General features: G+C 36.6%; 1 protein-coding gene across 11 annotated transcripts in view; it reads right to left on the bottom strand.

Annotated features, from left to right (window-relative positions):
- The window catches only part of MLIP (muscular LMNA interacting protein), a 282,530-nt gene that overhangs the window by 70,940 nt on the left and 195,610 nt on the right, over positions 1-15,980 (bottom strand). For all 11 annotated transcript variants that reach the window (XM_059938984.1, XM_059938985.1, XM_059938990.1 and 8 more), the window contains one exon: positions 6,876-7,004. In XM_059938984.1, coding sequence (XP_059794967.1) covers positions 6,876-7,004 — 129 coding nt within the window. The remainder of the gene's footprint in view (positions 1-6,875; positions 7,005-15,980) is intronic.

The following is a 15,980-nucleotide window of genomic DNA, read 5'->3' as shown; positions in this document are numbered from 1 at the left end:
CAGCAATCCCACTACTGGGCATATACCCTGAGAAAACCATAGGTCAAAAAGAGTCTTGTACCAAAATGTTCATTGCAGCTCTATTTACAATAGCCAGGACATGGAAGCAACCTAAATGTCCATCGACAGATGAATGGATAAAGAAGATGTGGCACATATATACAATGGAATATTACTCAGCCATAAAAAGAAATGAAATGGAGGTATTTGTAATGAGGTGGATGGAGTTAGAGTCTGTCATACAGAGTGAAGTAAGTCAGAAAGAGAAAAACAAATACAGTATGCTAACACATATATACGGAATCTAAGGGGAAAAAAAGCCATGAAGAACCTAGTGGCAAGACGGGAATAAAGACACAGACCTACTAGAGAATGGACTTGAGGATATGGGGAGGGGGTGGGGTGAGATGTGACAGGGTGAGAGAGTGTCATGGACATATATACACTACCAAATGTAAAATAGGTAGCTAGTGGGAAGCAGCCGCATAGCACAGGGAGATCAGCTCGGTGCTTTGTGACCACCTAGAGGCGTGGGATGGGGAGGGTGGGAGGGAGGGAGATGCAAGAGGGAAGAGATATGGGAACATATTGTATATGTATAACTGATTCACTTTGTTATAAAGCAGAAGCTAACACACCATTGTAAGGCAATTATACTTCAATAAAGATGTTTAAAAAAAAAAAAAAACCTAGAAACAAATGACAATGAAAACACGATGACCCAAAACCTATGGGATGCAGCAAAAGCAGTTCTAAGAGGGAAGTTTATAGCAATAGAATCCTACCTCAAGAAACAAGAAACATCTCAAATAAACAACCTAACCCTACACCTAAAGCAATTAGAGAAAGAAGAACAAAAAAAAACCCCAGAGTTAGCAGAAGGAAAGAAATCACAAAGATCAGATCAGAAATAAATGAAAAAGAAATGAAGAAAATATAGCAAAGATCAATAAAACTAAAAGCTGGTTCTTTGAGAAGATAATCAAAATTGATAATCCATTAGCCAGACTCATCAAGAAAAAAAGGGAGAAGACTCAAATCAATAGAATTAGAAATGAAAAAGGAGAAGTAACAACTGACACTGCAGAAATACAAAAGATCATGAGAGATTACTACAAGCCACTGTATGCCAATAAAATGGACAATCTGGAAAAAATGGACAAATTCTTAGAAAAGCACAACATTCCAAGACTGAACCAGGAAAAAATAGAAAATATAAACAGACCAATCACAAGCACTGAAATAGAAACTGTGATTAAAAATCTTCCAACAAACAAAAGCCCAGGACCAGATGGCTTCACAGGTGAATTCTATCAAGCATTTAGAAAAGAGCTAACACTTATCCTTCTCAAACTCTTCCAAAATACAGCAGAAGGAGGAACACTCCCAAACTCATTCTACAAGACCACCATCACCCTGATACCAAAACAAGATGAAGATGTCACAAAGAAAGAAAACTACAGGCCAATATCACTGATGAACATAGATGTAAAAATCCTCAACAAAATACTAGCAAACAGAATCCAACAGCACATTAAAAGGATCATACACCATGATCAAGTGGGCTTTATCTCAGGAATGAAAGGATTTTTCAATATACGCAAATCAACCAATGGAATAAACCATATTAACAAATTGAAGGAGAAGAATCATATGATCATCTCAATAGATGCAGAAAAAGCTTTTGACAAAATTCAACACCATTTATGATAAAACCCCTCCAGAAAGGAGGCATAGAGGGAACTTATCTCAACATAATTAAGGCCGTATATTGACGTATATGACAAACCCACAGCCAACATCGTTCTTGATGGCGAAAAACTGAAGCCATTTCCTCTAAGATCAGGAACAAGACAAGGTTGTCCACTCTCACCACTATTATTCAACATAGTTTTGGAAGTGTTAGCCACAGCAATCAGAGAAGAAAAAGAAATAAAAGGAATACAAATCGGAAAAGAAGAAGTAAAGCTGTCACTGTTTGCAGATGACATGATACTATACATGGAGAATCCTAAAGATGCCACAAGAAAACTGTTAGAACTAATTAATGAATTTGGCAAAGTAGAAGGATACAAAATTTATGCACAGAAATCTCTTGCATTCCTATACACTAATGATGAAAAATCTGAAAGAGAAATTAAGGAAACACTCTCGTTTATCATTGCAACAAAAAGAATAAAATAACTAGGAATAAACCTACCTATGGAGACAAAAGACCTGTATGCAGAAAACGATAAGACACTGATGAAATGATGATACAAACAGATGGAGAGATACACTATGTTTTTGGATTGGAAGAATCAACATTGTGAAAATGACTATACTACTCAGAGCAATCTACAGATTCAATGCAATCCCTATCAAATTACCAATGGCATTTTTCACAGAAGTAGAACAAAAAATTTCACAATTTCTATGGAAACACAGAAGACCTCGAATAGGCAAAGCAATCTTGAGAAAGAAAAACAGAGCTGGAAGAATCAGGCTCCCTGGCTTCAGACTATATTACAAAGCTATAGTAATCAAGACAGTATGGTACTGGCACAAAAACAGAAATATAGATCAATGTAACAGGATAGAAAGCCCAGAGATATGGGCTTTATGGGCACATATGGTCACCTTACTTTTGATAAAGGATGCAAGAATATACAATGGAGAAAAGATAGCCTCTTCAATAAGTGACGCTGGGAAAACTGGACAGCTACATGTAAAAGAAAGAAATTACAATACTCCTTAACACCATACACAAAAATAAATGCAAAATGGATTAAAGACCTAAATGTAAGGCCAGACACTATAAAACTCTTAGAGGAAAACATAGGGAGAACACTCTATGACATAAATCACAGCAAGATCCTTTTTAACCCACCTCCTAGAGAAGTGGAAATAAAAACAAAAATAAACAAATGGGACCTAATGAAACTCAAAAGTTTTGCACAGCAAAGGAAACCATGAATAAGATGAAAAGACAACCCTCAGAATGGGAGAAAATATTTGCAAATGAAGCAACTGACAAAGGATTAATCTCCAAAATTATAAGCAGGTCATGCAGCTCAATATCAAAAAAATAAACAACCCAATCCAAAAATGGGCAGAAGACCTACATAGACATTTCTCCAAAGAAGATATACAGATGGCCAACAAACACATGAAAGGATGCTCAACATCACTAATCATTAGAGAAAGGCAAATCAAAACTATAGTGAGGTATCACTTCACACCAGTCAGAATGGCTATCATCAAAAAATCTACAAACAGTAAATTCTGGAGAGGGTGTGGAGAAAAAGGGACCCTCTTTCACTGTTGGTGGGAATGTAAATTGATACAGCCACTATGGAGAACAGTATGGAGTTTCCTTAAAAAACTAAAAGTAGAACTACCATACGACCCAGCAATTCCACTACTGGGCATATACCCTGAGAAAACCATAATTCAAAAAGAGTCATGTACCACAATGTTCATTGCAGCTCTATTTACAATAGCCAGGGCATGGAAGCAACCTAAATGTCCATCAACACATTAATGGATAAAGAAGATGTGGTACATGTATACAATGGAATATTACTCAGCCATAAAAAGAAACGAAAGTGAGTTATTTGTAGTGAGGTGGATGGACCTAGAGTCTGTCATACAGAGTGAAGTAAGTTAGAAAGAGAAAAACAAATACTGTATGTTAACACATATTATGGAATCTAAAAAAAAAATCATGGTTCTGATGAACCTAGGGTCAGGACAGGAATAAAGACACAGACATAAGAGAATGGACTTGAGGACATGGGGAGGGGGAAGGGTAAGCTGGGACGAAGTGAGAAAGTGGCATGGAGTTTTATACACTACCAAATGTAAAGTAGATAGCTAGTGGAAAGCAACCACATAGCACAGGGAGATCAGCTCAGTGTTTTGTGACCACCTAGAGTGGTGGGATAGGGAGGGTGGGAGGGAGATGCAAGAGGGAGGAGATATGGGGATATATGTATATGTATAGCTGATTCACTTTGTTATAAAGCAAAAACTAAGACACCTTTGTAAAGCAATTATACTCCAGTAAAGATGTTAAATTTTAAAAAAAATAGAATGATGTTTCCTGGCCTATGCCATTTTGATGTAAAAGTTGTTGATTAATAAGTCTCAATTACTTGATTAAGCATTTGGTTTCAAACTTTGCTTTTAGTACTCAGAGGCTATCTCCAGGCGACTTTTCCGTTCATTTTAAATTCAAAAGTCTGCCTGGTTGTACCTTCTTATGCTACAGTAAATGCATTTTTGTCTGGTCTCATCATCTTTGGTGTGTAACATTTTGTAACAGAGAGTTTTGAAATCATATTTTATGGCAGTGAAGCTGCTAGGGCAAATTTATGGACTTAACAATCCTATCCAACATCTCCTGTCATGTGGGACTGTCCCCAGGACAGGGCAGATCAGTGAATGTGAGCTGTTTCAGTTTGGCTCAACTGTCAGGCTAAAGAATTTTCCATTACATGGGTGGGTGGTGAGATCAACTGAGTTTGGAACCATTCAATTTATTCTGTGGCAGCAGCAAAAGAGAACAAAATAGCAACCAGAACTGAATTTGAGTTAAGTTCTGATGAAGTAGCCATGCTGAGATCATAAATTTTTATTACGCAATTCATTATTTAAGGAGCTTTCAGCATCTATGCTTGTGAGCTGTCTTTTGTTTCTGCCTCCATTGTAGATTCTGGCCACAATGAAGTGGTGGTTATAGCTCCATGTAGAGGCCAATTGATAGTATATGCAGCTTCCCAGTTTCCTAGTATATTCATTTTTCCTCTCCTGCAAGGTCAATGAATAAGACCAGGGAAGGTCTGGAATCAACTTTTAAGTCCTCTGCTAGACTTCTTTCAATTCTGACAGTCTGCTGACACAGAAGTTGGGATATACACAGAATAAACTAATTGAAAGAAAATATAAATAAGTCTGTGTGCCACCAAAATACTTGCAAAAGAACTCAAATTTTCTACAAATTATCTGAAAACACATAGGTTTATCGTGCACATAAACAGAGCTTTAAACTTGCTGTATAGTCAGGAAAAGCTGTGAAAAGAACTGGCAACTCCTTTTAATGAAAAGATTTTCCTACACCTGAAAATGGAGTTTATCATTCCAGAGGACAGTAGATTGTGATAAATTGTAGGTAGATTAACTTGGCACCCTACAAAGAATCTTGTTTAAGATAAAATGCATAAATTTAAAATTATACTAGTACAAAAGAACAAAATTTTTATTTTACAGCATTAGATCATATTTGAAGAATATGTTGCATGGATAATATGTGAAATTTATTTTAACTGTTGGCATTTTTGTCATGTAACACTAGATTACTTTTATAAATTTTTATAATAATCCCATACTGTCTAAAATGTCACATTAAGCCTCTAAAATATCAGTGTCATATAAGCAATAGATATCTAATGAATATTTTTATTGATGATGGAAATATGCTTTCCAAACAGGAATTTCCATTTCTTTTATGTGCAGATTTAGTGAACACACCTTATATATCAATAAGATTTCCCTGTTTAATTTAATTAATTGAGGGCTCCATTTTATTCTATAAAATGAGAATAATTGCCTCTAATTATCATTTTCAATGATATTAGTGTCTCCTAAAAATGTTTAACTTATTGAAATCCTATCAGTCTTCAGAAAGTATATACAAATAAGCAGAAAATATTATCATCTCCATTTTATAAATAAAAACTGTAGCTAAGCATGAGAAAGTATTTATAATGAACTTTTTCAAGGCTTTTAGCCTACTCACAGTTCTTAGATTTTAAATAACCCAGATTTTAGAATTTGAAGGATCCTTAAAAAGTACCTCTTCTGAATGCCTCATTTTATGCATTAAGACACAAACTAGGCGAGGTGAAATACCTTGCTTAGTGTCATAGAGCTAGTATAATACGAGATGAGATATTTCTTATGTTTCACAAATATGACCGTAATTTCTATTTTCAAGACTATTGTTAGTTATCATTTTCAAACTGAACTTTAAAAAGAGTATAGCACCTTTCGTTCTTTTGCAAGTCTATTCTATCATAGATTACCAAATGTGGTGGTGATATTGTGTATCCTGGTTGTATCCACAAAGATTTCTGGATTGCTTGCATTGCTGAAGCATGTAATAATGTTTGAGATATAAAATATATAACCCATGTCTCTTTGTTGCATTTGAAGAAGACAAATAAAGATGTAAGGTTTCCCTTTGAGATAATTTATGAAATTTTATATTGCATAAATGTGTATTTTCATGTTTTTCCTAAATATCTTATAAAGCACCATCAACAACCTTCCATTATACCTTCTACAACATATAGGATATATAAGGGGAAGATAGTATACCTTTTTTGCACATAAACCAAAAAAACAATGATGCCTTAAAATAACTTAAGCCCTTATTCCCTATCTAGTACCACTCAATCTAGGGGATCACATCATCTTTATTATGTTGATATCAATCCAAACAATAGATCTTCTGTCAAATGTACTAATGTACCAAACCTAAGGCATTGCATTGTTTCAAAAGGAAGCAGGATTTTAGAAATAAGAATGCAGCACCTATATGACTCATTTAATCAGTGACTCCATGGTGTCTTTATAGGAAGTAATATCTTGGTCCCCAAAACAACACCAGCACTAGGTAGAAAAATTTTAGGAGAAAGCACTTAAATACTTCAAAATGTCATCCTGGAAATACTTAAGAATTGTTTTATTATGTAAAAAAATAGATCTTTTGTATTACTAAGGATATTCCTATCACAAACATTTTCTTGCACACACCATATTCATAGAGGCATCTCTATATTTTGTACAGTTATTTATCCAAATATCAAAGACTTTCTCATATGCACACTCACCTGCTCAGAAAAGAAGTCACTGTGCTCTTCCAGGTATTTACTGAAAGGGTTGGGTTCATAGACTTCCTCTTCTTTTTTCAGTAATATTTTGGATTTTATAGGTACGGGGCGAATTACTCCAGGCTTCGTCTTCATGAATATCAATTTTTTTAAAAATAAAGGAAAAAATACTATTAAAATGAATACATAGGTATATTAAGTCATTCAAATGTTCTCACAGCAATTTTTTTTATTTTAAAATGATTTTATAAATACATAAAAACAGCTAGAAATCAAATGATTTTTAACTAATGTAACTTTAGTTTTAGTTACATGTTACAGCACAATCAACTCATTAAGATCTACTATTATGATGTTCAAAATGCAAAAACACCTTCATTTATCTAGTCAAACACGTTCCTATATCCTTGCCAGAGCATTCAGCCAATAAATATTTCATTTGACAAATATTTATTGAGAGCATCCTCAGTGCCAGGCAACATACTCATTTGGGGCATGATAGGATAGGCGAATCTAGTACAATCCACCAAGCCCAAAACAACTTTCTCTTTCTGGAAACCCTAAAATCCCAGAAGCCATGTTCAAACTGTGTATGATGAAACCAAGGGTGGCTTTCTGACATAAGGAGATGGGGGCTGGGTAGCAAACAGATGTTCTCTTCCATGAATATGGAACACTGCTTTAAACTGGTCTGCAGGCACGCTGGGAGACTGAAATTATAATACGTGGATTTGGGAGCTATGGGAAAGACTTAATCTGCCATAAAAGCAGATCTGAGGAGATCAAGAAAAATATAGCAAAGTGTATGGAGAAGAGACACACTTGAGGACTTTCCAGAATTGAATTCCAAAACATTCCTGGGACCCAGCTGAATTTCTTCTCTGAGGCTCCCTAAGATTTTCCTTTTCTTTTACACAAAATTCCATTTCTTTTTTCCAACTCAGGTTGACTTCTATAACTTGCAATCAAAAGAGTTTGAGTGAATAGACCAGTCATTTCAGATTCGTGAATTTGTACCCAATGTCAGTCTGACGAGAGAGAGAGAGAGAGAGAGGAATCTAGTTTGGGGCAATTTCAAAATGATGTTTCACAAACACCAAAATCTTGTTACACTGTAAAATGTCACAAAATGATTGATAAGTTTACAAAAAACATCCCAAAAAAGAATTCAGTGAAAAGTTGTAATGCTTTTTCTGTTTGAGCATTTTGCTGTAATCATTCTTCTCAAGCCCATTTCCTTTCAGAAAATAGTAAATTAGCTCTCCTCAGTCTGTGCTGATGCGCTCAAGTTAAGCCTTAAGGGAGGACATCTATCTCTCTGCCCTATAAGCCACCCATTATGTTTTGAGTCTTGAATAAATGCCACTCTGCAATATTTTTTTCAACCCATATTTTCCCAGCTGGCTTTCATATCTATGCCAACTGGAGGAATAAAGATTGAGAAAAATCTCTATCTTCCCCAGGCAGGGAAATATCTCCCACTTAAGAAACTCTGATTTCTCTCCAGGGGAAAAGATGAGCAAGTAACAACCAATTATGCGTGAAGTCACACAGTTGAATATACATATGAGAGTAATATCCTCCAATGAACTCAGCATGAGAACAAAGCTCAAGCAGTTGCTGATATCTACAGCCACCTGTCATAGGGAGACACCTGATACCTGGGTCATGATCCGAAACTGTCCAGATTTCCTGTCTCTCTTTTCCACGTGACTTCCTGTTTCCTTTCTCCTTCCTGCTGCTCCTACTCCTGTACCTCCTCTCCTGCTCCTTTGGGAAGTAGGAAATCTGTACAACTCCGGTACTCAGGGCTTACCGGGTTCTAAAACCAACATGGAATTTTAGAAACTAAGCTTGGTGGCACTAGCAAAAAGATGAAAGCAGAGGGAAGAAATCTGGCCAGAAGCACTTGATATGCTGTAAGAACCCCCCTGCCAGAGAAACATGATGCCCTGGTTCCTGCATTGCTAACAGGTGGATGTTTTGGGTCATCCTGGCCTGGAAACTTCCACTCAGATCATCTCTCTTGGGATCATCATCCTCCAGGGTGAATCCAGAAAAGACAGTCCTCTGGTTGGCTGGATATCAAGTAGCCTTAATATCAGAATCAGTTACTGACGCTTCATGCTTATTTCTCTACCAGGTCTGATGCTTTTTGTTGCTATGAATTTCCTGGATTTGATAGTTGTCTGGCAACTGAACAAGGATTCTTTCCCTATTTCCTCTATTTCCACCTGCCCTTTTCTTGGACTCTGTGTTCTTAGTCTTTGGTCTACCTGAAGTCTCTGAATTTTCCTCATTCTAGTTTGCTTATTTGGTCTCAGTACCGTTGCCCCAATTCTTCCATTATATTCATTACCTCTTTCCTTAGTCCTGTTTTTTCTCCTGCACCATAACTTGCTGTCACTTACCAGCCAGCATTTCATGGACAGGGAAGCCAACTCCAGGCAAAGGAAGACTAAACATAGTTTGCCTTTGACATTGTTCACACTTCCTGCCCTATAACCTTTAACCATACCCTCCACACCTAACTGTGTCTCGGCCTTTGGTCAAATTAAAACTCAAACCTTGTTGGCCCAATTCTGAGCCTCACGTACTCTCCATAAACCATGGTACACTGATCAATCCTGTTTATGGCAGCCTCTGCACCTTGCTCATACCATTCCACATGCTTTGAAACCAGCCTCAAAACACTTGAGGATTCATTGCAGATAATGACATCATCATTATCCCATAGACCCAGATTCCATATCTTACAGGTGCTACATTCAATATTTTAAATTGATTATCTCATCAATTCCTTATCAACAACCCTGTGAGAGACTTAGAATCAGTCACATGCCAAAGCCATGCAGTTAATATGTGAACAAGTCAAGGTTTAATCCAGGTCTAGTCTGATCATAAACCCAGGATTTTAATTACTCTGATGCCTACTCCAGAGACAGAGACAGGGAGAGAAACAGCATAGAGAGAAACTTAACATGATTTTTAAACACCCACCTCTCTATAACTTCCTCTGGGCAATCACTAACAAAGTCCTAGTATTTTTATGTTTTTGATTCCTTCTAAATCCATTGCTTCTGTTTTATTTCCACTGCCAATTGCCACGTTCATGACTTAGGCCATGGTTAACTCATTACATGTCATTTTACTTTTCTTTTCACTGGTCTTAGTAAATCCAGTTTTTCTTACCTTAAGCAGGGCACAAACACTACATTCAGCCTCCTAAAGGATTCTGTCGTTTGCACAGCCAGACATCAAAATTTATACTGATATTTCTCTGGACTTGGTATAAAATCCAGTCCCAAGAAGCAGCATGATATTGGTGGGGGGAAAGTATAAGGACATAGATTTTGATTTTTGCAATAGTGTTAATAGACTGTATGACCTTGGAAAAAAGCCATTCGACCTGACTGGACCGTCTACTAAAGGATCCTAATCCTCCTGCATGATTAGGTCCTTTAATAATGAATAACGGCACATTTGATTATTTACATTCCTGCCTCCTCAAGAACCACACCACACAAAGTTATTGCATAAGGCTTAGAACAGACTGTCCTTTATCAATTCCTAATCTATGCTGCATCCTTGCTCATAGTCACCTGGTATCTTCAGACTCCAAGTAGACTGGTTCGCTAATTCTGGCAAACCTAATTTGCTAAGTCTGCATCCAAACAAAAACAAAGGAAATTAGATTAACAAGTGAGAAGAATCTATAAAGGTGAGCTACTCTAAGATGATCATTGCCAGCAATATGACAACTTAACTAACCCGAGGAGGCCCTCCCTTCATTTTTAGCTGCTAAAGAATCGACAGATCCAGCTAGACTCATGAGTGATACAAACAAATGTCATTCTTACAATGCCAGGGAAAATGACACCATTATTTTCGTTCCAGCCTACATGGAGAAATAAAAACAGGTAATGACTCCCATAACCAGCAAAAAGAACACAGAAAGAACAACGAGAAGGTTCTCCAAATAGCAAATTTCAATGTATTGTGATGAACCTCCGGATAATTGATTTACACTGGATGTAAGGCTTTCCCCCCCTCTTTTGGAGCTATATTTTGAAAAAAAAAAAAAAAAAAAAGGTTAATCTTTCATTCTTGCTAGTAAAATATTTCCCCTGCCTTCAGAAAAATAGCATTATCATTGCAGAAAAGGGTAGGCAGATGTTTTATTTTTAACTGGAACCAGAATACTGTGATTCTGATTAGTTATCTCAAGTTTTAAAATCTGAGAACCTCATTAGAGCCAGGGGTACATATGGGCTTTTAGTGGATGGGGAGTCTGCCTGTTTATATTCTTCTTGACACAATTCCAAGAGTGTTAGATCCCAACAGTCATGAACAACTCTGCTCTCCATTTGCTTTGATGAGAAGAGTAGTTCGCACCATACTGATAAAGTATTTTTTTTAAAACTGAAGTATAGTTGATTTACAATGTTGTGTTAATTTCAGGTGTAAAGCAAAGTGATTCAGTTATACATATACATATATATGTATGTATGTATGTATTCTTGACATTTTTGAAGTGCCTTAAAGAAAAAGCAACCATTGTCTTGGAGCTCTGAAGCATCCTTCTATCAGACCATCTATCAGATGCTCTCTGCAGGTATTTTGCCAAGTGAGACCTATTCTATGTCAGGAACTGTAGTGTCTACCCAGATGAATAAGACATAACCCTTGTACTCAGAGGGCTGACAATTCAGGTGAGTTAAGCACAGAACAATCACTGAGTAAATCAATCCACGTCACAGGACTCCAGTCAAAGCGCTCTAATGCCTCATCTTCACACTTAGAGTAAAAACCCAAACCCTTTCAATGCCTGCAGGGTGATGCCTACGAGGCTCCATATGACCTAATCTTTCACTCCCCAGCCAGGTTCTCCCTTTCCAATCTTGTCTCCTGCTACTGCCCCTCTCTCTCCCTCACTCTCCACTCTGGCACACATTGTGTTCCCTACTCTGGGAGTTTGAACTTGCTCTTTGTGTTGTCTGGAACTCTCTTCTCCCTTTCCAGCACTCTCTCTTTCACTTCTTCAAGTCTCTGCTCAAATGCCACCTTATTAGCAGACAGGTTTTCCCTAATGACCCATGTAAAATATCAATCCCCACCTCCTCTTACTCACCCTATTATTTTCCATAGTACTTAACACAATCTGACCTCAGTTTATGTTTATTTTCTGGCTTCCTCCACTAGAATGTATTTAAGATCTGTGAGGCCAGAGATCATTGTTTTGTTCACTGTTATCTCTCCAAAACCTAGAACTGTGCCGGGAACCTAACAGATGCTAAATAGACATTTGAAGGATGAATAAACTAATTGACAGGCAGAAGTTCAGTATGCTGGCTATGATCCAGTATGGAGGCCTTAAAGGGTGTTGATTGCCCATTTAGGGTCTCCCCTTATTTTTCCTGGACTGATTTTTTGATTACAGTATAACCAAGAAGAAGGAACTTCGCAAGATAGAAGATCTACATGCCTTTCAACCCTAGGGGACCAGAAGAATGAATGTGAGTTGGTGAGCTCCACCCTCAGAGATAAGAAAGAGTAGAAAGCCGAAGTTATCATTTCCAATGATACAAGAAGTCAACACCAGGGACCAGAGGCCACGTCTTTAGGACTTTGCAAGATTTTAAGTCTCTTTATTTTTAAAAAATCATTTCTTTCTCCCCGTTTGATTGTGGTGATAAGCAATAAAAGTCTTAACATGGAAGAAAATGATGTCATTTTCTTTGGAGAATTCAAGAGTGGGTGGAACTTGGGAGATCACATCTAACTCTATTATTAGTCTTAAGAGAGAAAAAGTCCAAGAGATACAGTATGTGGAGTCCCGGGGCCTGGGGGCAGGTTTTAATGGCCTGTGGGGCACTGATCCCGCTATTCATTTGTGTTTATAACTCATCAAGTATACACTTATCCTTGAATATTGCTACTCGGGCACTGTGAAAATAGATATTGTTTCTGTCCTTTGGAACTTATAATCATAATTCTATGACAACAAGTTGGTACTGCCTCTGGCTGGACACCAAAGTTGAAAATTAACTGCCAACACTGACCTAGAGAATCCATTATATGGATAATGCCTTCTTAGAACCACGTCTTTCATAAATTAACTCCAACTAGTGGACTGGTGTTTTTAATTGCCTTTGACTGAGCTAGTAAGCTCTGGTGTCATGTGATAAGAAAAGAAAAGAAATAAAGAATAGGATCCCAGTTTTCAAGGGCTTATTTCTATCTTTTTGAAGAAATAAGATGTGTAAAAAAAAAAAAACCAGCAAGAAACTAATAAAACACACCATATATAAAATTCTGTGAGTCTGGCTAATTTGATGGATCCAAGGAGTTTGTGAAAGTACCATTGCTGCTTCTTTTAGCCATTTGCTTCTGTCTTGTCTATATTCTCCAGTGTTATTTTTTTTCTTTAGAATTTCTGTGGCAACCAGCTCAGAGAAACTCAAAAACATTCTCCTAGTCAAGACTGTTGACAAAAGCAATATTTTCTAAATTATTTAGCTGATTCACTCACAATTAATAAAAATTTATTAACTCTAATTCTCTTTTTTAAAATAAAAATATATCTTTGAAGCAAATACATAAGCTTTTTTTTTTCCCTCAAAGAAACATCTCAAATTTCAAAACACTATAGTACAGAGTAATGCTTCCAAGATTAGGGAGGAGGTGGCAGACAGTTTTTAATACCACCCATTAGCTGTAGGACTGTTGACACATGTTAGATAGCTAGACTTCAGGGTTTTTTCCATCAGAATAATGGAAATAACAATTCCTGCCATACTAACTCACAAAGTGATTGTGTGAATCTAATGAGATCATATGCGTGACAGAACTTTGTAAAGAAAAAATATCATAAAAGGAACTTGAAAGGAAAAAAAAAAAACCTTTCCTTTTTCCTGTTTTTGCACTTATAATACAGAGTATTGATACCAAATGATCTCGACTACCCAGGAAAATACTTATCTGATGAGCTTTTTCCAAAAATATATTTTGTAATTACTATGATAGCTGTATTAAAATAAACATATGCAGGATTTCAATAATTATAAATCACAGCTCACAGCTCCAAAAATATTTTTTGGAATGTACACAACACAGATTGGCCAGTTTGAAATATTTCAACAATTAAAAGAAAATAGCATGACTCAGACCTGAAGAGGCATACATGATAAACGCTGTAGCACTTAAGCATGTAGTGTCAAGGAAAATTAGTCAAGGACAAACCGCCTACAAGCTGGAAGAAGACATTAGTTCTATGCAAAAGCTTTCAGGGCTGCATTTTCTGAACAACAGAGACCTCAAGGGCCCTTAGAAAGATCAGTCATGCACCACTAAAACAGGACACATCAGTTGGCTTTCAGAACTGGGAACAAAGTACCTGCAAGGTTAAGCGCCTCTTCTGTACAGTGTTCCAGTAAGCTCCATTTTGCTTTTACCTATATATAACCATGTGGTTTATTTTTTAAATCTATTGTTTTGTACTCTCTAGATTCAGTATTCCATCTTGGGCAACAATGAGCATTTTGTAATGGCATGAAATTTCAAAAGCAAAAGCCAAATGTCTCCTAAACCAGGTTCCCTTACCTATTGCCAAGGAAGACCAGTGCTTACCCATCTTATAAAGCCCAACCTGTTTTCCTACCCAGAGAAAAGAGACTCCACCAGCCTCTGTTAATATTATGATGAGTCAGCTCAGGAATTAGGAAAGTTTTGTGAAGGTTCAGCCTAGATCCGGGATCTTCCTTTCCTTTTGTTCCCTTTCTGATGCCAGGGGATGCACTATCCACAGGTGTGAAGCCTCAGGACCCTAACTGATCCTACTCAGCCCCTTCTCTTCAGAAAGTGATCACATGAGCCCGGTGGAAGTCACACTTCCGCAGAGGCCCTATTTCCCAACTCCTTCATCAGCCTTTTTTATTCCCCTTGTATTATCTAAAATCAATAATGATTCCTTTTGAAAGTCACACGGAACAAAGATGACCACGAACACTGTGATCTTAGTTGATCTACTCAAACACTGTGACCTTCTGTTTCTTTATCTGTAAAAAATGGCCACTCATTAAATCTCAGAGATAATATTTCAGAGACTTTATATGCAATAATAACATCCCCCCCAACCCCGTATGTACAGGGCTACATTGGCAACTTCACATTTTATGATACGTGAGCCTTACAATAATGCCTTCAGGTTGACAGGCTAGTTGTCCCAACCTCCATTTTCTAGATGTATATTTAAAACTTCTTCATCTCTAAGTCCCTTCCCAGTTTTGATATACTGCGTTACTGTTTAATAGAAGAAGAGAAACTGAGGCACAAAATGGTGAACTAGTTTCATAAGGACCCCCAAAACACTTCTCTCTGAGCCTAATACTACATAATTTGGTTTTCAGAGTAAACAGTGGAAATATTTTAAGAGTAAGGGGCAAGGTCATATTTCTTTTTTTCCTTCCAGTGTTGAATTGGTACAGTTGCAATGTAAACAAGCAAATAGCTAAGCCACGTTAAAAAGAAAAAATATGAAAAAATGATATATTCTTAAAAAGCCAAAGCTCAAAAGCAAAATGGCTTCTGTATTAAGCTTGTGCTATCATAGCAATTCAACATTTATTTTCACTTCAATTTATTACATTTCTCCCCTAAAATAGGAGTCAAATAATTTTAATTGCTTATTTTATGCAAAACATACAATATTTGCTTACATAATTTAACTATAATCTATCATGTGTTCCCCCAAATTTTGTTTTTATGTGCTATACACATGTATACACACATATAAACAAAAAGCAATATGTATATGTGTGTGTGTGCTCTCAGAATTACCTGTCATATGGCATCTATATGTATAGTATATGTTATAAACACACATACATACTGTGTGTGTATATATACATATTTGTTTTTCAAAGTCATTCTTATTTACTGAAATTACTCTGAACTTAACCCTGAAGAGAGTTCATGATGGCAAATATTGGAAATCCATTCATAAAAATATAATTTATTCATAAATTACAATGCTTAAGAGTGAAAATATTACAAATCCTTAAAAAAGCAAATGCTTATAGCATCCCTTGCATGCAATTACTTCTA

Source organism: Balaenoptera ricei, chromosome 11 (genome assembly GCF_028023285.1).
Source record: "Balaenoptera ricei isolate mBalRic1 chromosome 11, mBalRic1.hap2, whole genome shotgun sequence".
Taxonomy (NCBI): Eukaryota; Metazoa; Chordata; class Mammalia; order Artiodactyla; family Balaenopteridae; genus Balaenoptera; species Balaenoptera ricei.
Note: the sequence above shows the minus strand (reverse complement) of the source record. Positions and strands in the feature narration are given on the sequence as shown.